This window comes from Lissotriton helveticus, chromosome 1_1 (assembly GCF_964261635.1).
Source record: "Lissotriton helveticus chromosome 1_1, aLisHel1.1, whole genome shotgun sequence".
Classification (NCBI taxonomy): Eukaryota; Metazoa; Chordata; class Amphibia; order Caudata; family Salamandridae; genus Lissotriton; species Lissotriton helveticus.
In genome coordinates, this window is record NC_136057.1 from 1,349,157,836 (window position 1) to 1,349,185,262 (window position 27,427).

The 27,427-nt window shown below is 43.9% G+C and overlaps 1 protein-coding gene across 1 annotated transcript in view; it reads left to right on the forward strand.

The window, feature by feature from the left end:
• Positions 1-27,427, forward strand: part of ACO2 (aconitase 2) — a 352,074-nt gene that overhangs the window by 52,857 nt on the left and 271,790 nt on the right. Inside the window, exons 3-4 of the mRNA XM_078683141.1 lie at positions 3,134-3,392; positions 24,789-24,881. Of these exons, the coding sequence (XP_078539267.1) occupies positions 3,134-3,392; positions 24,789-24,881 (352 nt within the window). The remainder of the gene's footprint in view (positions 1-3,133; positions 3,393-24,788; positions 24,882-27,427) is intronic.

Consider the following 27,427-nt stretch of genomic DNA (forward strand, 5'->3'; position numbering starts at 1 on the left):
CAGGTTCTGAACTGGGATGGTGCAGTGAGCTAAAAAACGGTGATGGATCAAGCCCTGATCTGTTGACTGGGTAGGAGTGTTCTGATTAACTCAGATACTCTGTCCATCACCACCCCCTTTTTGAAATTACAACTGTATACAAGCAACAGAAAATGTACTGCTGCGTTCGCCGATGGGCGACGGCGTCGGACCATGTTAGTGCACACTGTACTCGGCACCAGAGGTTCGCTGGGCCGCGCCTTGTGCACACGCCATACGGAGTGAGCTAGAATAGCTCAGTATGACAACAGTATCCCTCAGGTACCGTATACTTTGTGGCACAGTAGGCTTGCTGGGCAGGGCGTTGTGCACACGCGGTGCAAGGTGAGCTAAAACGTGCATAAGATGTATGCTTTATCTCTCGTAGTCCACTATAGACCGAACCAGTGCTTAGTTTGTAAAAAGAATATGTGCCAGGGCTCTCTGTTCTGTCAATGATAGTAACAACATAACTACTAACCATCACACAAGTCTGATTAGTCGGACTATTTCAGGCCCCCAAAGCTATAAGAATGGCTTTGACGGCAGGTAATAGCCATGTCCAATGTATATTGAATTAATAATTAACTAAATTAGACTGACTGTGCCACAAGCGCCGGTGTTGACAATCAAGTGCCGGTGCCGAGCACCGGAAACCACCGGCTCAAATTAAGCACCAGACGGTACCCAGCAGTGCACACGTACTCAGCGCGATGCCAGGTGAGCTACAATGCGCACAAGATGTTGATGGTACTCAGCTGTGCACAGAGTACTCGATGCCTGAGTTTGTGCCTACGGGTTTGGGGCGAGTGATGGTCACACGGGTCTTCAAGGGAGGGAGGCACACTGTATGTATCGGTGTACACTGTGGCACTGCACGATTCTGTGCACACCGATCCCCGGTGCCAGACACTTCCCAGGACGTGCTGACCAGTGTCTCAAACGTGTGGTCTTCTGTGCTGAATGGGGCAAACAGTGTTCTTCCAATTGCAGGGTATATATTGTGGCATAGGGCACCTTGGTACCCACCAGCGCAGCGTGCCTAGGACTTTGTTGAGCTTAGTGCTGCGCATGCGTTAGCAGGAGTGCAGGTTACATATTTGGAGGAGGGGCGGGGAAAGGAAGCGGGGAGATGAGAAAAGGAACCAAGGGAATGAGGGGAAATGCAAACAAGCGCTGCCTTTTGTCTTTTAGCCCTGTCCTTTTCAGACTGGGTGCCCCGACTTCCTGCTGTGGTAAAAGGTTCCTTATCTTCTTTATGGGGCCATCTGGACCCATAAAGAAGATAAGAAACCTTTTGCGCCAGCAGGAAGTCAAGGAACCCAATCTGAAAAGGACGGGGCTAAAAGAGAAAGAAGAACGTCACTAGGCCCTCTTCTCTAATGGCTGGCCACCGTTTTGCATGAACAGTGACGCCAGCCAATGGAGAAGAGGGGCGGGGCTTAACCTCGCTAGTAGAAAATACCTTATATCATTAAATCTCGCCAGCTCGACTTCGCATGTCTGCGCAGTCTTTCGCAGGCCGAGACCTAAAAAAGAACTGGCTTCCTGAAGTAATTGCTTGTAGGGTGCACTATGGGTAGAGGAAATGCTAGACTTTTAGATACCCAGGACCCATTTTGTCACTCTACAGTGAAAGCCTATCTATCAGGTGGCATTTGTTTTTCTCGAACTATATTTTCAGCTTCCTGCACGTTCAATGCAGCTTTGTATGCTTGAAGTTGATATTCAGATTTATCATACGCTCTCGAAGAAATTGTGAGACTGATAGGCCCTCACAAGGTGTGGTTCCTCATGAAGACAGAAGGACATTAACACTGTATGAGTTGTAAGTGTGTATATATGTATGTTTATATGTATATGTGTATATGTGTGTGTATATATATATATATATATATATATATATATATCATACACGTGCGCTCCAGACTCCACGGAGCAAATGAAGAACTATTCTAGTGTTTGACTTCAATGAAGGTTCCTATGATGCATAACCAGGACATAAGAATACATGCCAACAGAGACCAGATTCATGCAGGAGACTCAATTTAAAAACAAAAAAGGGTTTATTTTAGCTTTATCCTGCCTACAATCTTTCAGTGTAAGTGAATGGGGAAAACCAATTCCCCCAATTTTATTTCCTCCATAGTCTCCTTACCAGTTTCAAAATGTTTGCATGTGTGGGTAAGTAACCTTTTCTATTTTACCTTTTCTGGAACATCGAGATAGCCTACAGCTATACTTCTGCGGCCTCTAGAACTTGAACTTAAGGAATATTTGAAAACTTGAATCTCTGCCAGTGTCTGGAAGCTCTAAAGAAATACTCCCTTACATATTCTTTGGAACCTCAGCAACACTTGATTTAGGAATCTGTAGATCTTCAAGCGTTCTGATATATAGCATGTCATTGAATCTCAGTAATATTCACATATGGCATCTCTGTGGAGTTTGAACAATATTTGTGTATAGTGTCCCTAAAATCATCAGAATACCAGAGTGTGAAATTTATACCAGCGATGAATAATCTCTTGTACAGGGTCTCTAAAAAAACACGGACACCTGAAATATATCTGGAATGGTAGGAGTACTAGTGTAAATAATAGTTCTAGAACTGGTGAAGTACGAGTCTGCAAATATTGCTTGAACCTCAAATAGTGTCTCAGATATTTTTTTCTAGAATGTTTTGGAATCTCAACAGTTCTCAGAGTATCCTTGTTGGATATTTGCCTATTAAATAGATCACCGGGGCTACAGGAATTCTGCACAGGAATTCTAATAAAACCACCCTCTTCATTGGTAAAGGCCAATGATTATTGTTTATGGAAAGTGGAGACACTGACCAGCATGCCATAGGTTTAATGTGTGCAGTTGGGTTAAGTACAAAGCTGACTCACTGTGGTGTGAGTAGATGCTAAAGTGACACTAAGTGCATGTTAATCGTTTTCGATTTTCCTGTATCCATTTCAGTTCTTAATGCCTTCTAGGCAAAAAGTCAGGTTTACAACTTGTGGTGGAAAATGCTGGTTCAGTGTGAAATCAAGATTTGAAGAACTGAAATGGCAAGTCATATATTGATAGAATAGCTGGGTTAAATCCTTACAATTGTATCTTCCAGGCTGGATCGTCCACTGACCTTGTCGGAGAAGATAGTGTATGGCCATCTGGAGGATCCAGTAAAGCAGGACATAGAGCGAGGACGCACATACCTGCGGCTGCGACCGGACCGCGTGGCAATGCAGGATGCCACAGCACAGATGGCCATGCTCCAGTTCATCAGCAGTGGCCTACCACGGGTGGCTGTGCCCTCCACCATTCACTGTGATCACCTGATTGAGGCGCAGCTCGGTGGGGATAAAGATCTGCGTAGGGCCAAGGTGAGTTGCATTAAAAACCCATTTCATATCCCTATGGGGGCTCGGAGCCAGATTTCCTGCGTTTAGCTTAATTAAAAGAGTTTGGGGTTGTGATAGGGTCAACATGGGAGCAGGTTTGATTGATGGGCTGGTAGGAGATGAGGGTAGAATTTAAAGTAAAATAGTTTTTAGTAACACTGAAAGATCATAAGCCTGCATAGAGGTGGAGACTGCTGGCAGACAGGTAGTTTTAACTTTTTAGTGCTGCAGATGTCCTGGTTGTTGATGATTGAAGCATTCCCCACTATTGGGAAGGAGTGGTGTGGGAAGCAGTAGTGACACCAAATGACCAATCAAACATTGCTGAAGGAGTGGTCCTGCCCCGCCAAGGTAGGGACCCCAAGAACACGGTACCACACAGTAAACGAACAAAGACTCTGACAGCCTGTTATTTTGTATTTATTTATTTAGTAGAAAAAATGTTTGTTGTATTTTTTCACAATTCACCAAGCCTGACTAGGCAAGTACACATTAGGCATAACAATAATGAATCTACTTTATTTATATCCTTTGATAATTTGCGAGTAAGAAGAAAAGCTGTGCATAAATCACCTAACTTCAACCCTTCCACTGTCAGAACTGCACTTATGATTCACCACCACCGGTCTCCTCTGGATCTGCTCATATCAAGGGCCCCATTTTCACCTAGGGCCCCTGGCTGATTTTTAAGAAACTACTCCATTTCTAATCCAGAGAACAATGTCGACTCAAGGCACTGATCCAAACCATGCCAATGGCAGCCCTTGAAGGTCCTTGACATTCTCCAGGGAGATGTGCCTGGGCACCAGGGCTGATCTTAGTCCCCTGTAGCAAGCGCCATCTCCCCATTCCCAACAGCACCTGTGGAGAGTGTATAAAGGGCTAGGAACAGTTAGCTGTTTAATTGTCCCCATCAGCCCCCTGTTACTGTTAGTACTCCAGAGCACACACTTGGGGTAAAACAAACCAGGTCCCAGGCTATTTGTCTGAATTTGAAGCAGGATACCAAAAAGGCATTTACCTGTCTTGAGGCAAACCGCACGCCCATTCTTGCTGCTGCTTGAACTGGTTCCCCAAACTATCAGCCTCCGTCTAGTTACACCAAAGTGCTATTTTGCAGTTGCAACCTAGGGAGTCAAACAAATTGATACCTGCCTGAGATAAATGGACATAGCCTTCATGAAAAAACTATTCTCCCTAATACCCATGTGGTATGGACTTCAAACATCCTGTGCTCCGATGTTTCTCCTTTCAACAACTAAGGTGCTTGGCTGAATTAAGCCCTTTTACTTATACCATGTCTCTTGATCCTTCTTGGTATGTGACCATTCTACTACTACTTCAGGAAAACGTGTGTTTGAGGACATAAAACATAATGCACAAAGAGGAGGATGGAAAACTAATTTTACAAAGCAATAAACCCAGACAAAGGACATTGGACTCTGAATATTACTGTGCCCGTTAGAGCAAGTTAGGCCGAAGATGGTGCTTGTAACAGATTCCCATCTTCCAGTTAGTTTTGCCAGTCCTAGCTACAAAACCCCAAATCAGGACTATTAGATTGCACCTGGTCTACAACAGTAGTGTGCCTCTGTAACAAAGTAAAGGGGCTGGTTTTGTGGGCAGACGGAATTGATGCTTACTTTCAGCCCTAAATGAATTAGGGCTGAAAGTAAGACCATCAATTCAGTCTGCCCACAAAATCACCCCCGTTACTTTGTTAAATTGATAGAGACAGTGGCACACTATTGTTGTAGACCAGGTGCCATCTAATAGTCTCATAGTGCTGCCAATGAGCATAATTGGGGACATATGGCATACCCCACGATCACATGGTACTCTCCCCACCTTGTCAGTTTTGGAGAAAGGGAGGGATACTCGGGTGACGTCACCCAGCCACTTTGTTCCCTAGCCACAGCACCATTTGGGTCACCAATTCTACCACCCTGAACACTCAATAAAAGCACCTACAAAATTATAGTTAGAATTAAACCACTTCAAAGGGTGATGTACAGACATGTGGTGATGTACCTTCAATCTTCATTAGTTTACCCACATCCGTGAGCTGTATCGAATCTCCCTGATTGCACCTTAAGTCTGTCCCAATCTTTTAATGCCTTTAAGTAATGTAGTAGGAATCTGAGAAATGTTGAGCCTGTCCTGATCAAGAAAAATCCGATGACGGTAACATGCCTCCTGGCAAAGCTTGAAGACTAAAGACCTCCTCCAGGTGTCTAAGCAAACCCACATTCGAATCTAAGGAAAGCAGCCCCACCTAGGTGTCCCTCTCAGAGTGACTAAAGCTCCTTTGGTTTTTGGGGCTAGGCTAGCTGCTATAAGGTTCGATAAAATGGTCCACCAAGATTCCAGAAAACAGCTAGAAAAGAGTGGCCTCTTCCACTGTCCTTGTAAGATTGAACTTGCTCTGTCTTGAAACAAGACAATGCATCAGCAGCATTGTTCATACCACCAGAGTCATATTTTGCCTTGTTCATCAGATACAAGCATAGTATTTTAATGACTACAGCACCATTGTGCACTTGCCGCTCTGAAACTTAACCGTTTTAACAGACAGGCTATCTGACCTAAACACTGCTGCTTGATCATGGATGGAAGTGATTGGTCCAGACTTACAGGGCAGCAGGGCAGCAAGGATGGGGAACTCTTCAGTGAATGCCCCATTCTTGATCACACGCATACTACTCCTCAGGCTAGACCTGTGCACACCACTTGTAACCCCACAAGTCCACTCTGTCTGCCACATCAGTGAATAGACGAATTTCGGCATTCCAAACAGAAGCTGTGTAAGCAATAAAGTGATCAGATTGGGAGGACTTGTTTGATAGTCTAGTCCAATAGTGCTTCTCTCAAAACTTCGACAGCCTGTGCTATTGATCTAGAGAAAATGCAGCCCATTGGAATGCTTTGTAGAGTGAAGTTCAGCTAGTCAATCAGCACCTGAACCTGCTGCAATGTGACATTGTTAGCACTCAAACAATAGCAGATCAAGTCTTTGAATGCTGCTATCTTGATACGGAAGCTGCCAGATGCCCTCAACCGTATTGATTTCAATACCCAAAAAGACAAACAAACATTTGGACTGATTGTCTTTTTCTCTGCTAGAGGGGCACCAAAGTTCGACATCAGGTTAATGAAGGTTTTTTTTTTTTTTTGTCAATGTGAAAAAAAAATGGATTTTGGTATTGGGCGTATTATGCTGGGCCTAAAAATACGTCAAGGTATGTTATGTCAGCTGACGATATAATCCTCAGTTGCACAGATTGTTTACTGAGGGAACGTTTCAAATGTTCAAATATTTTTTGCAACATTCATGAGTTCATTTAAATGTTGTTTTCTTATTTTCAAAATAGTTTTTCATATCGACAGATTTAGTTTTCCAAAAGCAAAATATTCCAAATCTCAACCATGAATGTCCAGTTGCATTGCCTTCCCAAAACAAATCAAATTTTGTTTACTTTATAGTGCCCAGAGCATTTCGGACATAGTCCTTCTGAGACAAAATTAATCTGAAACCTAATATTTATTTAATCAGATTCACCCCTAAACATCAAAATTCATGTCTCAATAAGGTCCATCATCAAGATGATTCATACGTGACACAGCAACTTTAACGCCACTAAGGTCACCATAGTTGCATATTTAAGGCTTGTACACCCTCCCCAAAAATGTTACAAACGACAAATGCCATATCTACTTAACGTACACAGTGAGTAAGTAGCTCTATTCAATGTTGGGTGCCCGTTTTATGTGTTCTTGCAGAGTCTAACCTGCCGTGTTTCGAAGGCATTGGCGTTTAGTGTCCAGTAACATGCACGTCCTTGAGCGTGAATGGCATATTCCTAACAATTGAATGTGATCATTATGAAGCTTAAAGTGGTGCGATAAACTGGTCTAAGAAATTTGTATTGTTGAACTACTCTTTACTCTTCGGCTAGGATTTCTTCCTATCCAAACGACATTCACCAGCCTTGGCTATCCAGGTTTTCAGTGTCAAGTAAAGTACACGTACATGAGTGTGATGTCATAAAAAGTGAATGTTGTGTTGGTGAAATGTGGCAACCATATTGTAAGGGTGTTTAATTACAGAGTATCTTTTTTGAGATAAAGAAAATCATGTGCATAATGTGCTTGTGTGGCTTGGGTCAAAAACAAATGTTTACCGTATAATCAGTCATGTATATTGCAAAACAGTCATAAACTTGATTTCAATGCACTATAGATAAAAATAAATCTATATATCACATTTTGACTGGTATTGCACCACCAATATCACAAACTTATGTGAATCTGAAGGTAATACAGTTGAGGTACCTATGTACATTATATTACTGTATAGTGTTAGTAACCAAAACCTAGCTAACATGTCTTTTGTATTAGGACTGTTGGGGCATCAGTATGAGAATATTTAGAGCGAGCAGTTGGTAACATCTACTTCCTCCCTACATGTAAAATGTCCGGTCACGTCGTAATCCAATCCTTAACCACTTGGATGCTGAGCCTGTGCTTGTGCTCCAATGTAATTTCCATTGAAGTCAATGGAAACTCCATGACGAGCTGAGCTCGTCATGAGCGTCGAAGGGGTAGTCTTCCAAAGAAACAGCCCATTTATGTTCTGTCGTTGAGAACTTTCGCTTGTATTGTATCCAACATGCAAATCCAATATAGGTCTCTGCAGGTGTTTTTTTCCGCATGTTCATTTCTGGGTTGTTCACAACTTGTCCCAAATTGGGAATCAGAGTTGTGAAATGCTGTTTAGCTGCTTTGAAATGTTCGGCCGCAGTGCATTTTGCAGATTGTAACCATATGTTACTCCTGTGCTTTGCGTATTATCAATCTCCTTTCCGATATATATTTCCATCTGATTTCGACCGACACGACAAAAAGAAGCGGGCACTCCAGGAGGCATGTAGAAAGAAGTACATCTCTATTTAATGCACCGAACTTGGCCACTTCGATGCCTTTTGGCTGTAAGTAGCCTTTGTCAATGTGAACAAGCCCTATTTCCCATTATAAAAAAAATATGTAAACCGTAGCAATGGCAATGGAGGAAATACTGTTGCACATCGGCTTGCATCTTTCACATTTCGCCATCCTCCATATTACCAAAGTCCTTGCTTTACCACAATGCATTTCTATAAAATGAAAATCGCCCAAACATGATTACAGTGCCCAAATTCATATTTAAATAATGAAAATTCACATTCTATTACTAAGACCTAAAACACACTAGTTCCAATAAGTGAATCCAATACAGAGAGACCTAGAGAAATCTTATGATACAACAATAATAGATGAAAAACACAATCAATTTGGACTGGGCTTCCGCATCAAGTTTATTGGTCGCGGTTCAGGGCGGCTTATTCACATAAATCATGAACATTCGCTAGTGATATTTTTTGGCCCTTCGTCTCGCATTTGATGATTAAGCAATAAGAACGTCACATGGGTATAAAGCTATCCTGAGCAAGTGCCCACATCTCACCCTTGCTTATTGCACATAATACACATATTGAGCAAACAAGCTTTGTCAGACTTCAATCTTCTTTACCTGAAAAAAGTTCAACAAATATTCAGTAGTTATTGTGTGTAAGGCTTGCCATTGCGAGCAGGTGCCCCAATCCCACCCTTTCTAACACATCAGAGATATTGTCTGTCACGTACAGGCTGGGATCAATACAGATATATGCTTGAACTTCAAGAAAGAATATATTATTACATTCATTTCTTTGTGACAACACATTATTTTTCGACCAAATCAATACACAGAATAAGCAATTCAATGTAAAATGTGAAATTAGATTTTTATCCAGATTTGCTCTATTTGTAATACTTCCGGGGGTTTGTGTGAGTATGCACAGAGGAAAGTGGGCTGGACAACCTTCTACCGGAGTATATATCTAAAGTATCAGAGGTGTAGTACATATAAACATCCCTGGGGAGATTTTTTCCCATGTATGTCGGGATTCATCCCATATGCTTTCACCTCCTCGTCTTGGTTCAACCCAAAGGGGAATTTAGTATGTAGATCTAGAAGGAGAGGGAGAGGAGGTTGGCCTAACGGCTAAGGCGCTCAACCTCGGACCTGGGTATCTGGGTTTGAGTCTCGGTAACGACGCCATAAACCTCCTGTGATTCTGGGCAAATCACTTAATCTCCCCGTGCCTGAAAAAATGAAAGTGTGTCCTCATGTAACGTAACTGGTGCTATGTAAAGCGCTCTGATACCTGATTCGGTTCGGGTCTAGTTCGCGCTATATAAAACTCTAAAAAAAAAAAAAAAAAAAAAATATATATATATATATATATATATATATACTTCACCGCTAGCTATCTTAATCACTTTACCCTGTCCCCGCCACGTTATTCTTATCCACTCCATCAATCGCAGAGAACCCCAATTTAGATACATAACAGAGATGTATTTGTGAGAAGTGTCTTTCCACTGGGTATGCAAATCTAAGTTCCAGATTGCCATTTGGTGTGCCAGGATGTGCTTTCTTAAGGGAAAAATAGTGCTAAGCACGTAAATAAGAGAACCATGGACATTGCAGAATATAAATGCAAAAATCGTAGGCACAATTTAGGTACTGTTTGATTGTTCTTGTGTCCCCCAGATATATGGAACTTCATAGTATTTGAAATATGCCTACATGCCTTGCAATGGCCACATCTTTAAAACCCATTACGTCTGGTTAGCCATGTATTAAAGCTGTGGGTCCCTGTATGTAATAGTGTTTAGATGCCAATTCTGCATCTGTTACTTCATCCTTTTTTAGAATATCCCAGTGTTTTCTCAACCAATTGCTAATCCTAGCAGAGGAGGAATTATGTTGTGATGAAGCATATACATTAATTCATGTGACTATTGTCCTCATTGGCGTAAAGTAATTGATTCCTGGTGAGTGGTGCCACCTTCTTTTCAGCCAAGCTCAATACCTTGGCTATGTACCCCGTTTTGAAATCTACTTCATGTGTCGATTGTTTCCTAAATTCCATGTGCCACAAAACCTTTTGAGGCATAACATCTCCTCGTATGCGATGCTATTAATCAAATTCTACGGATGATGGCTGCTATAGTATAACACACTATTGTCAGCAGTTGCCTTGCAGTGTACAGTGGTGTGTACTCTCCCACTTTCCACCCACAGTCTTACTTTTAAGACATCACTTTCTTTGTTGGTCATACTGGTGGTGAATCTAAGATTATAGGGATTGTTATTTATTCAGAAATGCCTGCCCTTTCTCTTAGGGGCCATTCCAAAGTAAAAATAAATCGACGATATAGTGGGTCCATAGTAACACATGCTGCATGTCCTTCTGGTGCTCTTCTGCCTAGGCCACCTGTTCCTCCCAGCAGCCCATCATGAGATTCACAAAGCTGGGGGCAAAGCATGTGCCCATCACTGTTTGGACCTTCTGACGATAAAAGACACTCATGTTTAAAAATCTACTTCAAACCAAACTGGATCATGCCAAGTAGTATTTTATGTTCTAAAAGTCTAAAGATCTTGTTTTGAGAAAGTGCTTGCAACCCAAAAGAATGATCTATGCAAGTGTACAGGGACGTCACGTCCATTCTATTCATGAGGGACGCATCATCCCACTCTATATTGTGTATCTACTTATGGAAGTCCCCACTATCCCTGCTGTATGCAGACAACACATTGAATAAGGGGGACAGAAAGAGTCATGTACATTTTCGTTAAGAAACCATCATTCGAGGAGATGCTTGGTCTCCCTGGAGGATTTGTAATACGTTTGTGTACCTTGGACGACACATAGAATGCTGGCTCTCTGAGGTGGTCCTTCCTAAGAAATGCAAAACAACAGTTGATGGACAGAATGCAGAACAATATCATACATTCACCCCAGTACAGAGATCTGGGCCTAAATCCAACGTTTTTTTGCACTCCACACCACCCCAGTACAGACATGGCCATATGCAAATCAGCCTTGACCCTGTGCCTCATGGGAACAGTCCTGCCCGAACTGCCAAGCCATGTCTTTCCTGGACCGGAATCAAGCATCCTAGGACCGGTTTCTGGCTATCAGCCGTCTTCATCCTTGGTTAGCTCTCGGTTAGACAAATTCATCACCATGTGTCTAGCACTCAGTTTTTCCTGTTCCGTTGCTACATTCTTCCCATTTTGCTGGGCCCCGCCACCCACTTCTTCGAATTCTTTGTTTTCACCTTTTCCTAATCTCCTTTTCCTTCCTCTGGGATGGGGGTTTATCTTTGCTTGATCTGTCCGACTGGTGCAATGCGTTCTGAAAACCCGACAGCTCACCCATTTTTCCCCATACTACTAGGATCCTCATTATCTGTGCTCACATCTGAGCTGGAACCAGTGGATATGATGGCATGTTTTTTCTGGGTATCCTCTTGCCTCATCTCTTTAATGTACACATCATGTTTTCTTGCAAATGTTAATATTTTGTCTGCATAATCTTTTATCGTTCAAATGTTTGTTTATTTTTAATTTTAACTTCATATTTTGCCAGTCTATCCATTATTTTAGCATGAAGCTCTTTTAAGAGCGTTTGGTCTTCCTCATTCTTGTCCGTCATGTTTAATTTCATTGCGTTCGCGTGCTAGGACTAATTCAGCATATTTTACAAGGATTGCATCACGCCTTTGCTTGATTTAGCCATAAAATCGTCCTGTTCCCTTAGGAGTCCTGTGTGGTGGGGATTCATAGTTCAGGACCATAAAAATGCAGAGGCTTTTTGGGACCTGATTGACCTCAATGTACCTTTTTTGCCATTTTTACATCCTACAATTTACTATTTTCCATTTTCCTAAATTTTTCTATGGCAAGCACTCATTGTTTCAAAGTCTTGGTATCTGCTTTATTCCTTGTTTTACTTATGAGGCTCGCGCCTCCAGCTTCCTCAATATTGCTGATAATGTGTTTGCTGCATCCAGCTTCATGGATCACAATCGCCTGCCTGTTGCCATTTTTCTGTTCAGCAAATAGTACACGCTCTGCAGCCCGCCCCGGTCACTAGATTCCTCCGGATGCGGTCTAGATATTGTTGCCAAGAGATCCAATGCACTCAAGTAGCCAGGAGACGCCCGGAATGGGTGAAACCAGATGGCTTAACCATCTGGGTCTTATCCACCAGAACTCTGCAATACCAATCAAATCCCGGCAGTGACGGGTCTACCCTAGTTTCCGAAGCCAAACGTGTCACCAATGTAGTTGAATCCACCAAACTTACGGGCACTCTATGGCTGGTGTGACTCCCAGCCTGTTGTGAGGTGTGTAGAAGTAAGTCTTGATTTAATGCACGGAACTCAGCTGCTCTAATGCATTTCGGCTGTAAACAGCCGTAGTCCAGGTGAACAAGCCCTATTTCCCATTGTAAATAAATATGTAAACGCTGGCAATGACAACTGAGGAAATACTGCTGCGCATTGGCGTACATCACACATTTCACCACCCTCGGTATTACCAATGTCCATGGTTTGCCAGAATTCATTTACATAACACAACAATCACCCATACAGGATTGCAGTGCCCACATGCATATTTAAATAACGAAAATTCACATTCTATAATAACGATGGGTGAAGGATAGACATAAGAGATACTAGTGCTAAGATAATCCATTACAGAGAGACATAAAGAAATCTCATGATACAACAATAATATATCAAAAACACAATCAATTTGGACTGGGCTTCAATATCAAGTGGACCTGTCCATTGCAGTCAAGGGCGCCTTATTTAAATAAATCATTAACATTCGATAGTGATATTTTTTTTACCATCCTTCTCGTATTTAACGATTAAGCTTTATATATAGATCGATATAGATCTATAGATATAGATGGATCCAAAAGGTCAGCGACTCTCGAGTCTTTTGATTTCTCATTTATTCATGATCACATCTTGGTAACCTAACACCAGCCAACATATTTCAACCACTGTGGCTTGTTCACGGCTTTCAAGGGGTTTTTGAGTGCAAATATATATATTTAGCAACAAGGGCATTTCAATATATTTAGCAACAAGGGCATTTCAAGGAGTAGATGCAGTATTTTTAGATTGCTATTGGTTTGCTATCGCTTTGATATTTCAGACTGATTGGGGTTCCCTTCTGTGGCTGAAAAAAATACAAGCATTGGCATAGCCAATAGGTCTCGCTTTGACCCTATAAGTATTTAGTCATGCAGAAGAATATCCTTGGTGCAACAACACCAACTGTTGCATGGCTGAACACTTATAAGGTCCCAAATGCGAGACCTATTGGCTATGCCAATGCTTGTTATTTTTGTGATTGTGTATACCACGGTTTGGGTCTCTGTCTGCGTCAGAGCACTGTACATCTTGTATTTGCACTTACAAGTAGAGACAATTAGAACACAAGGAAAATACAACACACCTCTTTGTACATTATTGTAGGAAGATGCAAATGATTTCTGGAAACACAAAGGGTGTTTTTTGTACATGAGCACTATAAAGAGAACCCCTCTTCTTGAAATCCATGGCATGTGAAGTTATCTGGCGCCTCGGGAAAATTGTATAGTTGAATAAAGATTCTACAATCTAGTTGGGGGGGAGGGGCTGTTATCCCAAATATAGAGGTAGCAAGGACTTTGTAAGACCCCACCTAAGTATGTATGGAACAGGAAGGGCATAGGGTACAACGTGGGCATGGGCGAGCCTCCCACCCACCCACCAAGGGACCGTATTGCTTTCATGCCCTTGTCCCCATGGACTGGAATAAAGGTGTTGGGCGGGGAGTTGTTCAAAAGGGTTACACTTTGCACAAAGAATGGCCCTCATCACGCACTGGGGCACGGGCACTCAGAGGAGCATTGGCTAACAAGAACGCCTGGCTCACATCCAGTTCAGCTGGTCACCTAGTGTGATCCTGCGAAGCCTGCAGAATTACTGCTTTCTGGCTCTTCATATTCCTAGGGAGCAGGGGCCACAGCAGTGGGTAAAGAAATTACCCTCTAAATGTCCTGTGTGACATATTCTTTCTTCTCACGTAATTCTTTGCCTTGTCTCTGTAAAGCGCTGTGCCATCCTGTGTCCATGGCCTTGAGGCTCTACATAATATCCTAAATGAATACATACTCCAGGCTGGGCTGGAAATAGTAGTGTTTTATTTCCTACCTGCTGTGAGGCCATTCCCAATTGATGGTATCATATGAAAAGGAGATTCAAAGAAATGTAAACTGAAATGTTGAATTCTAGATATTGGTCTAAATAACGAACATTCCTTGGATCATTCTACATAACTCGCATGATTTGGGTGAGTTTGCAGATGGGTGTATATGCCTTACACAGATTATGTCTAACCTGTAAAACACTGGGTAAATCCCGGCATGGCATGTCAGCATTTTATCTTTGCATTTCATCATTGCGAGACTGATAAAATGAGTTGACCAACAGCAGCAATTGTAATTTACATTGCCACAAAATGGCAAAGTAGGCTGTTGGAAGGTAAGAAGAGCTAAATAAAACAAGTTATGTATTTGTTTAATGAAAAAACAAAGGTTTCACAAGTATTGAACTCTTTAATTAGACCAGTTTATGTGCACAATCCTGTGCTAAAAAATGTATTTAATGTTTGTACTTTTAACTTGACATTTATGCCTCCTACCCGTCGGGTAGATATGTCATTAGGCCATATGATGAAAACTTTATTATGTTGTATATAAATGTCAATAGGGCAGTCAGTGGGTTAAATGAAAATGAATGCACACCACTGCACGTAAAATATGGCCGGTCTTAAAAGTACTTAAACACGTCTATTTACATTTACATTTGTTTTAAATTAAAAACCATCATTGTTTCATACAAGTATCTGAACAAATCCTGAACAATGTACAGAGTCAATTTGTGGAATAAGGGAACTGACCAGGATTTTGAACAGCACAATATTTGCATGTTCCAAATGTAACTTAACTGATGCTTTGCAGTATGCTTGTGGAGGGGGGAGTGCGTGCAGAAGAGCCTGATTACAGCAATAAAAACACAGATGGCAGCTGTGCACGAGCTCGTGAACGCAAGCTGTAGCCCAGCAAAAGCCTCTGGTGGCACTTTTAAAAGCCATTTACTAAATGTCTTGAAGAGACGGCATGCGCGGTCTCAAGCGAGACCTAAAAATGGTGGGTCCTTTAATGACATTATTCAAATGAATACAGTTATTACAAGAGAATACCCATGAATTTTCGGGTTTGTTTTGGATGAATACATACCAATTTTTGGATCTCTTGTATACATGAAGGATGGATCTTTTAATGGGGTTCCAAAATAAGTTTTGATTTTCAACATATCCCATCTTAGATTTATGATCCATTTCAACTAATGGTAGCTGGTAGAAAAAAATGGAAACAAGCGTAATCCTGGTGTGCTAATTTTAAGGGCACTTTATCCATGGATTGTTTCATTACTGATTCTTGGTTGCCTCGTCTTTTGAATGTTTGAAACTGGGCTTGCGTTGCTTTGAACACTACATCTGGTGTTGACATATTTCTATTAATGCAAGTAAACCTAGTAAATGACTGGTGTCTTTTAAGGATCTCGCTTTCAAAGATATATTATGCAGTGTTGTTCTCCATACTTTTATCTGTATGTTAGTTTAATTTGATTGACCAGACACACTAAAACATGTCCAGATATCCGATCTTTACAGATATTGTGGCTGAAACAAATGTGTGCTTTCTCCTGGTTCGAACAGCAGAATTTCAGTTCCATTTTTTGCTGATCCTTGCCAAATTATGAAAATGTCATCAATATATCAGTAATTCTTTCTGATGGATACATCTGCCAGTGGATTTCTCACCTTGTGAATATCCCCTGCGCTAGCAGCATTCGGAAACTTTTCGTAGCTCTCCACACTGACGTCACAGAAGCATGGCTCCTTTCGCGGCTCCACTGACGTCACCGGTGTCATTAGAGAGCATCGTCGGCGTGATGACATCCGTTCCTTTTTTTCCTCGCCGTCGATGCTAACGGTTTTCTGGGACTCTAAGTAGTTTTGTTGCTACTTTGTGTTTCTGGATTGCTTCTCTTGTTTCTTTTTTGAAGATGTCCCCAAGGAAGTTTGGTTTCAAGCCCTGTAGGGAGTGTGTGGGTCATATGTCCATCACGGACCCCCACGAGGATTGTGTCTGGTGCCTGTCGTCTGATCACGACATCGAGGGTTGTGCTTGCTGTCGCAAGATGAACCCAAGGCTTTAAAGGAGAGAGAGGCCAAGTTATTCATGGCGAAGATGAGAAAGGAGAAGAGAGGTCGAAGAAGGACAAGATCCAGGTCGAGGTCGGGTTCGACTTTGGGTCATGCTTCAAAGAAGCACAAGAAGAAGAAGCACGGCTCTCGGCGCCATTCAGATAAGGACGCTGCTCCGAAGTCGACTTCACCAGTTTCTCGATGTCGTAAGGACTATGTCTCTCTATCTCCTTCAGGATCGAATCAGGGTTCTCCTGTTTGTTCGGCTTTGCCTGCAGCTTCATCTGTGCATTCTGACTCCGGCTCCATCTCCGACGCCGGTTCATTCTCCGGCTCCGGTGGAAGAGGCTCCAGTACCTAATCAGTCTTCGACTCCATTGGCTCCACCGTTGGCGCCGCCTGGCTTGAGTCTGGTAATGCCTCAGCCTGAGTCTGTACTGGGCGCTTACCCACCTTTCCCTGGCCCGGGTCAAGATCCATCACATTGCATTTAAGTAATGTATGCAGTTTTTGCAAGAGCTATGTACGCCTCCTGGAGCACCTTCGGGTCCTATGGCCTTTAACCTGGGAGTGCCTCAGGCTTATGCTCAGTCTCCATTAATGCCATTTCTTCCAGCGGCGCCATCCTGGCATTTCCTGGTGCTGAGGACATAGACGCCGTTTCCTTCATCTCCGGCGCGGTCAGCTCGACCTTGCTTGTCTCAGGCTGTGCCTCTGGATCCGTGTTCGACGCTGGCTCTGGATCTGTCTGAGTCGTGTCTGGCTCTACCTACGCCGGTTCTGAGGATGAGGTCCAGGCGAGAGGCGCAGAGAATTTTGGAGGAGCAACGTCATCGTGCAGAGGAAGAAATGGAGGAAGGTGAACTTCAAGAGACAGAGGACTTATTCGAAGGTTTGAGGGAAGAAAGTGGCCTTAATGTGTCTCCGGAATGGGAGCTTTCTTCTCCTTCAGATGCTTCTTCTAAGGATGTGGCTCCTTACCACACAGTTATAAGGAAGGCAGCGGAGCTTTTAGACCTACAGCTTCCAACAGCTGAATTCAAGTCCAATACTTTGACTGAGGTTCTTTATTCTCCCTCCACCGTCATAGAGCCTTTATTGCCTTTAAATGATGCCATCACTGAACCAGTTTGGGAGGTTTGGCGTAAGCCCTTTTCAGCTCCAGCGGTTTCTAAATCTGTTGCTAGGAGGTATAGGGCGACTCCTGGAGATCCGGATTCCTAACATCTCATCCTTCTCCTGAGAGCCTGGTGTTTCAAGGCTGCCTGTTCTAAGAAATCTTCTGGGGGCTTTCTTCAAGTCCCTGGAGGTAGAGACTGTAAAAGGCTTGATCAATCGGCTAAAAAGGTGTTCTCCTCAGCAAGTGTGGCTTTGTAGTCCACAAATGCCACCTGTCTTTTGTGTCGTTACATTCATGCTCTAATGGACTCTGCAAAACAGCTTGCTCCTAAATTGTCTGAGGAGGACAGACAGAATTTTAATGAGGTCTTGACAGACACTCAAGCAGCTGCACGCCAGGTAATACAGAGTGGTCTGGACACTGCGGACTCTGTTGCCAGGATTATGGGATCTTCGGTTGCCATGAGAAGTGCTTGGCTCAAGTCATCGTAGTTCTCTCCGGATGTGCAGGCAACTCTTCTTGACCGCCCTTTCGATGGTTCTGGGCTGTTTGGGGAAAAAAAGCAGATGTAGCCTTAGAGAGGTTCAAATACAACAAGGTACCGCTAGGTCTCTGGGCCTTCAGGCGCAGCCTAAAGGTTCCAGTTACAGGAGATAGAGATTTTGGAAGGTCGTCCTTTCGGACCTACAGGCAGCCTCAGCAGCAGCAAAATTCTCTGTATAAGACCAACAGAGGCAAGAACAGAGGACTTCCAAGAGGTGGTCAGCCCTCCTCCTCCTCTACTCCCTTCCCCCCATTGCCATAACAAAGCAGCTCTAGATCCGCCATTCTGGATCATGATGGTCCTGTGGGGGGTCGACTTACCCATTTTCTGCAAGATTGGGAATCGGTCACTACGGACCTTTGTTTTCCAAATCTTGTGGAAAATGGGTATGCTCTTCCCTTTCGGGAATTCCCTCCAAATTACCCTCCTTGCCAAGGGGCATCCTCGGAGGACCACCTTCTCCTACAGGAGGAAGTCCTAACATTACAAAGAAAAGGTGCGATAGAGGTAGTTCCAGAGCGGGAAAGGGGTCAGGGATGCTACTCCCGGTATTTCCTGATACCCAAGAAGGATGGCAGGCTACGTCCAATCCTGGATCTCAGGATCTTGAACCTTTTTCTGAAGCAGGAGAAGTTCAAGATGCTCACCCTTGTGCAGGTTCAAACGCTGCAACAGGAGGACTCGATGGTGTCCATCGACTTGCAGGATGCGTATTTTCATATTCCAATCCTGAAGTCGCACAGGAAGTATCTCCGTTTTACGGTAGGATCGCAACACTATCAGTTTGCAGTTCTCCCGTTTGGACTTACTACTGCACCTCGAGTCTTCACTAAGGTGATGGATGTGGTGAAAGCCCGTCTCAGGAGATTGGGGATTCCGGTTTTCCCCTATCTGGACGACTGGCTGCTCAAAGCGAAGTCGCCAGAGAAGGTGCTTCATCATCTGCAAGTGACAACCCAGCTGTTGTACAAATTGGGTTTCTCGATAAACGTGCCCAAGTCTCACCTGGTCCCCTCTCAGCGCAACCTGTTCATAGGGGCGGTACTGGACACTACTGACATTTAGGAAATGATCCTTTATTCTACAATGGAGTGGTCGTTCCAGTCCTGAAGGTCCTTAGTTTGCTCGGTCTGTTTGCTTCCTGCATCCTGTTGGTCAACCATGCACGCTGGCACATGAGGGCACTCCAGTGGTGACTCCGCAGGCAGTGGTATCCGCACAATGGAGATCTCAGGGAGTCAGTCAGGATCTCCAGAGAAGCTGCAGCGGATCTGTCTTAGTGGAAAGTGGAGGGCAATCTGTCTCAGGGAAAGCCCTTTCATCTGCCTCCATCAGTGGCCACAGTGATAACGGATACATCCACTCTAGGGTCGGGTGCTCATCTGGGGGACCTGGAGATCAAGGTTTTTTGGTCTCCAGAGGAATGGTTGCTTCATATCAACCTTCTGGAGTTGCAAGCGATACGTTTGGCACTCAAGGCCTTCCTCCTTTCCCTTCGCGGTCAGTCGGTTCAAGTCCTGACGGACAACACTACCGCGATGTGGTATGTCAACAAGCAGGGAGGAGTGGGGGCGCAATGTCTTTGCAGAGAGACTCTGCGACTTTGGTCCTGGGTTCAGGACCATCAGATTTGTCTGATGGCAAATCATCTGGCCGGAGTTCTGAACGTGCGTGCAGACCGTCTCAGTCGGCAGTTCTCTGCCGAACACGAGTGTAGGCTTTATCCGGAGGTGGTTTGTTATGTCTTTCGGACATGGAGAATTCCTCAGGTGGACCGGTTTGCCAGTCATAAGAATGCTCACTGCCCGTCATTCTGCAGTTTCAGTTGAGTTGGGGTTCACAACTCCTTTACGCGTTTCCTCCCATACCCTTGATTCCTCGGGTTCTGAGGAAGATTCGCCAAGACCGGCACAAAGTCATTTTGATCGCTCCGGATTGGCAAAGAAGGGTGTGGTACACCGATCTACTTCACCTCTCACCGCACACTCCACTCTGCTCAGTCTCCCGTCGCACACTCCACTCTGCTCCGTCTCCCTCTCAGGGCAGACCTCCTCTCACAGTCGCAGGGACAGGTTCTATACCCCCACCTCTAGAGCTTACACCTTCATTCCTGGAGATTGAACCGGGCAACCTGAATTTTTTCTCTCTTTTGCGTGACGTGGTGGACGTTATACTTTCGGCCATGCAACACTCCAAGTCTTATCTATTCCTATAGGTGGTCCAAATTTGTCAATTGGTGTGGGGAGAAGTCTATTGACCCTTTGAGGGCTCGTGTATCCAACATCCTTCAGTTTGCTCTCTCTCTAGCTCAGCTGGGCTTTGCTGTGGCTACTGTGAAGGGCTATTTATCGGCTTTGTCAGCGTTCATTTGCTTGCCGGATCAGCCGTCTTTGTTCAAGTTGCCCGTTGTGTTAAGGTTCATTAAGGGCCCTACTAATAAGTTCCCGCCCACTCCCTTTATTGTGCCTCAATGGGCCTTAAATCTTGTCTTAACCTACTTGATGGGTTCTCCCTTTGAGCACTTGCACAAGTGTCCCTTGAGACTATTGTCTTTTAAAACCGTATTTCTTGTTGCCATTACCTCAGTAAGGAGGGTAAGTGAGCTTCAAGCTCTGAGTTCGAAACCCCCTTTCTTGTCCATTCATGCTGATAGAATGGTACTCCGGTACCTCTGCTTTTCTGCCTAAGGTGGGAACGCCCTTCCATCTGGGGCAGTCACTTACCCTTCCTACCTTCTATCCTCCCCCTCACCCTTCCAAGGAGAAGGAGCGGCTTCACCGCTTGGACCTTAAAAGGGCGGTGTGTTTTTACCTCGATAGGACTAAAGACTTTGGAGTGGATGGCCAGCTCTTCGTGGGCTTTATTGGCTGCAGGAAAGGCAGTGGTGCACAAGCACACCCTTTCCAGATGTATTATCTTGTGCATCAAGATCTGTTACTCTTTGCCGGTAAGGATCCTCCAGATGGTATACGAGCTCACTCTACTAGAGCAAAGTCTCCTACATCTGCCTTATCTAGGGGTGTTCCTGTGGAGAACATTTGTAGAGCGACAACCTGGGCCTCCCTCCACACTTTCGCAAAGCATTACTGCTTGGATTCTGAGGTGAGGAGAGACGGTCACTTTGCGCGTTCCCTCCTACAGGACTTTTTGGTATAGAAGGGTGGACGCCCTCCGGGAGTGGTGACTGCTGTGGGACTCTAATCACAAGGTGAGGAATCAACTGGCAGATGTATCCATCAGAAGAACAAGTTACTTACCTTCGGTAACGCTTTTTCTGGTGGATACAGTATCTGCCTGTGGATTCCTCACTGACCCACCCGCCTCCCCTTTGTCCACCCTTGTATACCTGCAGTGTTGATATTATTCTTTTTGCTTTGCTGCATTTATTTCACACTGTGTGTGTTGGTTTAAGTACTGTGTATACTGTATATATTTGTGTCGGTCCGTCTACCTCGAAGGCACGGAAAAAAGGCCGGAACTGACGTCATCACGCCGATGAGGCTCTCTTATGGCTCCGGTGACGTCAGCGGAGCCACGAGCGGAGCCATGCTTCTGTGACGTCAGCGTGGAGAGCTACGAAATATTTCCGAATGCTGCTGGCGCAGGGGATATTCACAAGGTGAGGAATCCACAGGCAGATACTGTATCCACCAGAAAAAGCGTTACCAAAGGTAAGTAACTTGTTCATCTCTTATGTATTTCTGTATATATGTTGATCGTCAAACCTAGTCATGGAGGAGTCAGTGTGTCCCCAACTGTCTAAATACAGAAGACATATTTCGTTTTTGTTCAGACACCATGGAGTAATTTTAGTTTAACAGGTTACCTGATGTACATCACGTACACCTCCACGGTATTACCTTCAAACTCACATAGCCAGTTTGTGATGTTGGCGGCGCAATACCAGGTCAAATATGTGTATATGTATGTATGTGTGTATATGTATGTGTGTGTGTGTGTATGTATGTGTATATTTATATATGTATAAACATCATTGAGAACAAGTTTGACAGTGTTTTATTGCAATGTACAGGACTCAGATTATATGGTAAACATTTGTTTTTGACACAAGCCATCTGAGTACATGACACATGGTTTTCTTTTTCTTACACAAGTTACTTGGTAATTGCACACACAATACGGCTGTCACATTTTACTAAGACTGCATTCACCTAACATTGATCTGAGCTATAAAATCACAAAGTGTGTTAAGTTGATATGGTACCTCTCGTTTTAATTGTTGGTGTGGATGTAAAAGCATTAAATTAACACTATGGTGGCCGTAGTAGTGATGTATTAAACTAGTGGAGTTGCAGGTGGATCACCATGGTGATGAACCTTATTGAGACATGAATTTTGATGTTGAGGGGTAAGTTTGGTTAGTTATACATTTATTTCAGGTTAAATAGTTTGCCCCGAAGGACAATGTCCGAAATGCATTAAACACTCTAATGAAAACAGATTTTGATTCATATTGAGAAGGTAATGAGATTGGACCTCGATAGTTAATTTGGAATTTTTTTCTTTTGGAATATTGCCTTAGTTATGAAAGCAGTAAACGTATCTCGAATAGAAAATATCATGAAAATGCAAACCATCTCATAAATCTTACATAATATAATTGAACGTTTTGAAAAGCTCCTTCAGGAGGCAATCTGTTACAGGGAATTACATAACATACTGTGTTGGAATCAAAAGGACCTTCGGATGGAAAGTCCACCTGGTCAGCATGAACGAGTGTGAAGTGAACACCATACACCTAGGATTACCTGGTGTGCCCTAAGAACTGTTTATTTTGTTATTTTTTATATTTTCCATTCGGACCTAGGAATAAATCATATAGGTTATGGTTGACTTACTTTGTCCTGGCTTTTTCCTTTAAAACCCAGTCCACAAAGTTGCTAAAATGCTCAAAGTTAGGGATATGAAACCGCAAACAATTGGTATCCATTTGTCAGATAAGTAGGACCTCTCGTACTGAAAACCTAGCAGATGAAAATCTGGATGCACTGGTAAGAAGCGGAAGTCTGAATCAGTCTCTGCCTTTGCGAGAAGAGCCCCTTTTCGCAGCAATTTAAACATGGGTAAAGTCTGATCTGAGGAGACCTACTTCACTGAACATAGAGTAGGGTTGAGTGTCATTAACTAACTTGTCTTGGCGAAAGGAGAGATTGTATTTCTGAAATCCCCAGGCTTCTTTTGTGGGAGTAGGCTCAATGGTGACCACAGAACCTTCAAGGGGTTCATCCCGGAAAGGCCAAGCTATTCTACCCAAATGCACCTTTCATTCTTACACTAAGCTGTATCCCTTTTGAGTACCAAGGACTGGTTGTTTTCACTAAACGTGCTTCCCAGAACCCCATCTGCTGATGTATACTAAAACCATAACAGAAACTTCAATAAAAGTTGTTGAGCAGTCTTCAAGTTAGAATACCAGTGCCGTCAGGATGAACTTCAAGTTGACCTTGCTTAAGCAATCTCTCTGGTGTCTCACCTTTGGGCTACTTTTTTTGAAGCAACTGAATTCCGTATGTGCCTGCTTGGGAACTGAGTGAAATACCGCCTTGGACTGCAACCAACTCCTGGGATGGTGTTGTTCCCCAACAAGTGGCACAGTTACCAGTTTAGTGACAGATACTGGGTTCTTAGTTGGCTGCAATACTGTAAGCAGGTTCTTAGTCTAACCTTCCCATGACTGCCATATCTGCATCTGTTCCACTGGTTTCCGTCCTTTTATTTGCTTCGATGCCACTTGAGAAAATCCACCGAGAAAATCCACCTCCACTATCACAAAATTCTGTAATAACAGTTCAAAGGCTATGACCCAGCAGCACTTGTAAGGGCGAGATTCAGACCCAACCCATGTAAAACACTGTCACTGCCAAGAATTGGCATGGACTGCAACCCTATAATGTGACCTCTTCATTTAAATAACTGTCCTTGTATTACTTAAACACCCCAGAAATAGACACAATTATGGAATCCTGAAGGCTGGAACACCTAATATTCCAAGTGGTAGTCTCCCCTTGGCAGGCTTTTTCCTATTTCAGCACACCCCAAATCTGGGTACTTTGTGCCTTTGACTTAGGCTGTAGAAGCAGCACACACACTCATTTAGCAGTGCCCCATAATGTTAATTCATAGTATGACATTGGTTGATCTCTTTTGGGGTGTAGAAATCTGTGCAGTGGACACACTCCATGTCTGTTCACAGTATTGTATTGACTGAATTTCTTGGTTGGGGCAGCCACAATGTGCAGCAAATTCATCTAGTGGAAGAAGGAATCTAAGCGGATATTCTCCTACTTTGTAATACAGGAAATGTAGTTTTCTGTGCCAGTGGGAGGGAACTAAACTTACTGCTTGCTGACGACAACCAATGTCTCCAGGCTAGGCAGCCACAGTTGCTCTTCAGGGTACATCGGTGACTGTGCGGGCAGCGCAGGATGAACCAGACTTTGCCTAATCTGTGTCTCTGATGTGAGCTTCTTTTTTCGTCCACAGGATATTAATCAGGAGGTCTACAACTTCCTGGCAACAGCTGGATCGAAGTATGGTGTGGGTTTCTGGAAACCTGGATCTGGCATCATTCATCAGGTGTGTTGAAATTTGTTTCTTTGTTCCAACCGTGTTAATTCTAGCTTGGGATGGTGAGCTATAGTTCGATGTTTTAACCTCACTGGACAGCGGAATAATCTCAATGTCCTGGTAGCTGTGGGCCATTAAAGGTAGCACTATCATGTCTGTGTCCTTTAGAAAGTAGCCTTAGAGTATTTTGTTCTTGATGTCATTACTGAATATCCTATGAACGTTCTGTTGACAGCTGTGGTTCATGTGGTCATGGATGGAGCTTTACTCCTGAATGTGCTTTGACAGCAGTAGAGCATGTTTTGACCAATACAATAATATAGTGTAACTTATGTAATGTTAGAGGTGCACAGAGTTATGTCTCCATTTGTGCTGAGAGTACAGATGTAACCTCGGAATTCCCAATGAGAGATGTAGTTTGTCCTTGATGCACCTGCAGCATCTAAAAGCCTGGTGAGCTCAGCTTTTGGCCTTGATGGAGCAGAAACCTCTGACTGTCCTGTGGAATACAATAGAGCTGACCTCTGTCAAATGGCGAACCTAAAGTGCAGCCTCTGTTAACATAATTACTGCTCTCTATATGCATGCTATCAGACTGACTGTGGCAGAATAATGTATAGTTTGTGTACAGATCTTTCCACCTGCACCTCATGATGGAGTTGGGAGGGTGTGGTGTGGCAGGGTGAACAAAGAAAATGAAATGCCTACCCATTCACCCAATTAATAGGTTTATACAGTCTACCATAAAGGAGGTCCCTTGGCCTTCCATCAAATTTGAGACCTGGATGGAGACCGCCTTTGCTGTGATTAGATTTTTAACCGGTTCCATGCCATGGACGGAACGGTTACTTCCATGACTGCAGGGCTGGTGTGCCATGGATGAAACGTTAATGTCCATGGGACACTGTTGTATCTTATGTTTTCCTGCTGCTCAGCTAGAATGCATGTGATGTGGAATGTTGGATGAATGGAATGTTTGAGGTTTGTGAATGTCAGTTGGGTGAGGGCTGAGCAGCAGGACAGCTGCTCCTGATGGGGTTATCATTATATCTTATTATCTAACATCTTAACTTAAAGTAACTTGCTTAATCTACATGAAGTTCCAGCTTCTTATTGATTACATCAGACACCAATGCAGAATCCCTATGCTGAAAGGATTTGAGGGAAAGAGCTTCCCCAAGCTCCCGATGCATTTTCTTTTCATATGTAATGACGATCGTGCGCATGGCGGATACGTTATTACATCTGAAACTTTCAGTTTCAGTGCTGTGGGGTTATCTCAGCCCAACGAGCACCAAATCAAACAGAGAGGTACCATTGGAGAGTCCCTTTTCCAATGGTACCCATCCTTGGTGGATCACTACTAGCAGGCATTCACCCACTAGGCTCCAGGCAAAGGGGGGGGGAGTAGCCCCTTGGGCAAGGGCTTTTGCTCCCCCATAGTAAAGGTGGCAAAGTAGTCTTTCTGCCCACCCTGGGAGGCAGATGGAGGCAGTAGCTGGGGACAGAAAGCACACTAGACACCAGGGATTTTTATTACATTTACGTTTAGGGGTGGGGGCTGCCCTAAATGGGCACAGTAATGCCCCCATCCCTCCCAAAAACTAGCAACAGTCTTTCTGTCCCCAAGAGATGCAGATGGGGACAATAGCCCACTAGGCACCAAGTATTTTTTTAATTTTTATAAAAGAGGGGTGGGGCCATCCTAACACACAATGGACAGTCTTTCTGCCCCCCGGGAGGCAGATGGGTGTAATTACTCCCGATCTGCCACCCGGGTGGCAGAAAGGCCACCAGACACCAGGCATTTTTTTTATACATAGGGGGGGGGGGGCATAATGGGCACTTTAATTCCCCCACCTCTCTCCAAAAGTTGCAAATTGCCAGTCTTTCTGCCCCTCCCCCCGGGGCAATAACCCCCCGATCTGAAGCCCACTAGTCTCCAGGGATGTTTGTGTTTATTTAGAGAGTGGTGTGGGTAGCCCACAATAGGCATGCCAATGCCCCCACCCCGAACACAAAAGGGATAGTCTCTCGGCCACCCTGGGAGGCAGATGGGGGTTTTCAACCCCGATCTGCCCCTGGGGTAGTGGGGGAAGAAAGTACACTAGACCCCAGGGACTCTTTAAAAAAAAAAAATAAAAAAAATAAAATAAAAAATAAATAAATAAAAAAAGAAATTGCACCTCCAGGGGTGCAGATGGAGGCAATAGCCCCCGATCTGCCCCTTGGGGGAGAAAACTCACTAGCCACAGGGATATATATATTTGTTTTAACATAAGCTGGGTGGGGGCTGCCCACAGTGGAGATGCCAATGCCTACACCCCCAACGCGAAAAGGACAGTCTTTTTGCCCCATGGGAGGCAGAAAGGGTTATCCCCACAATCTGCACCCTGAGGGGCAGGGAGCCCACTTGACACCGGAATTCTTTTTTTGTGACAGTGTAGGGGTGGAGGCTGCCCTAAATGGGCATCATAATGCCCCCACTCCGCCTAGGGGCAGAAAGCCCACTAAGCACCAGAGATATGTTTTTGGCATGTCAGGGAGCTGTCCCT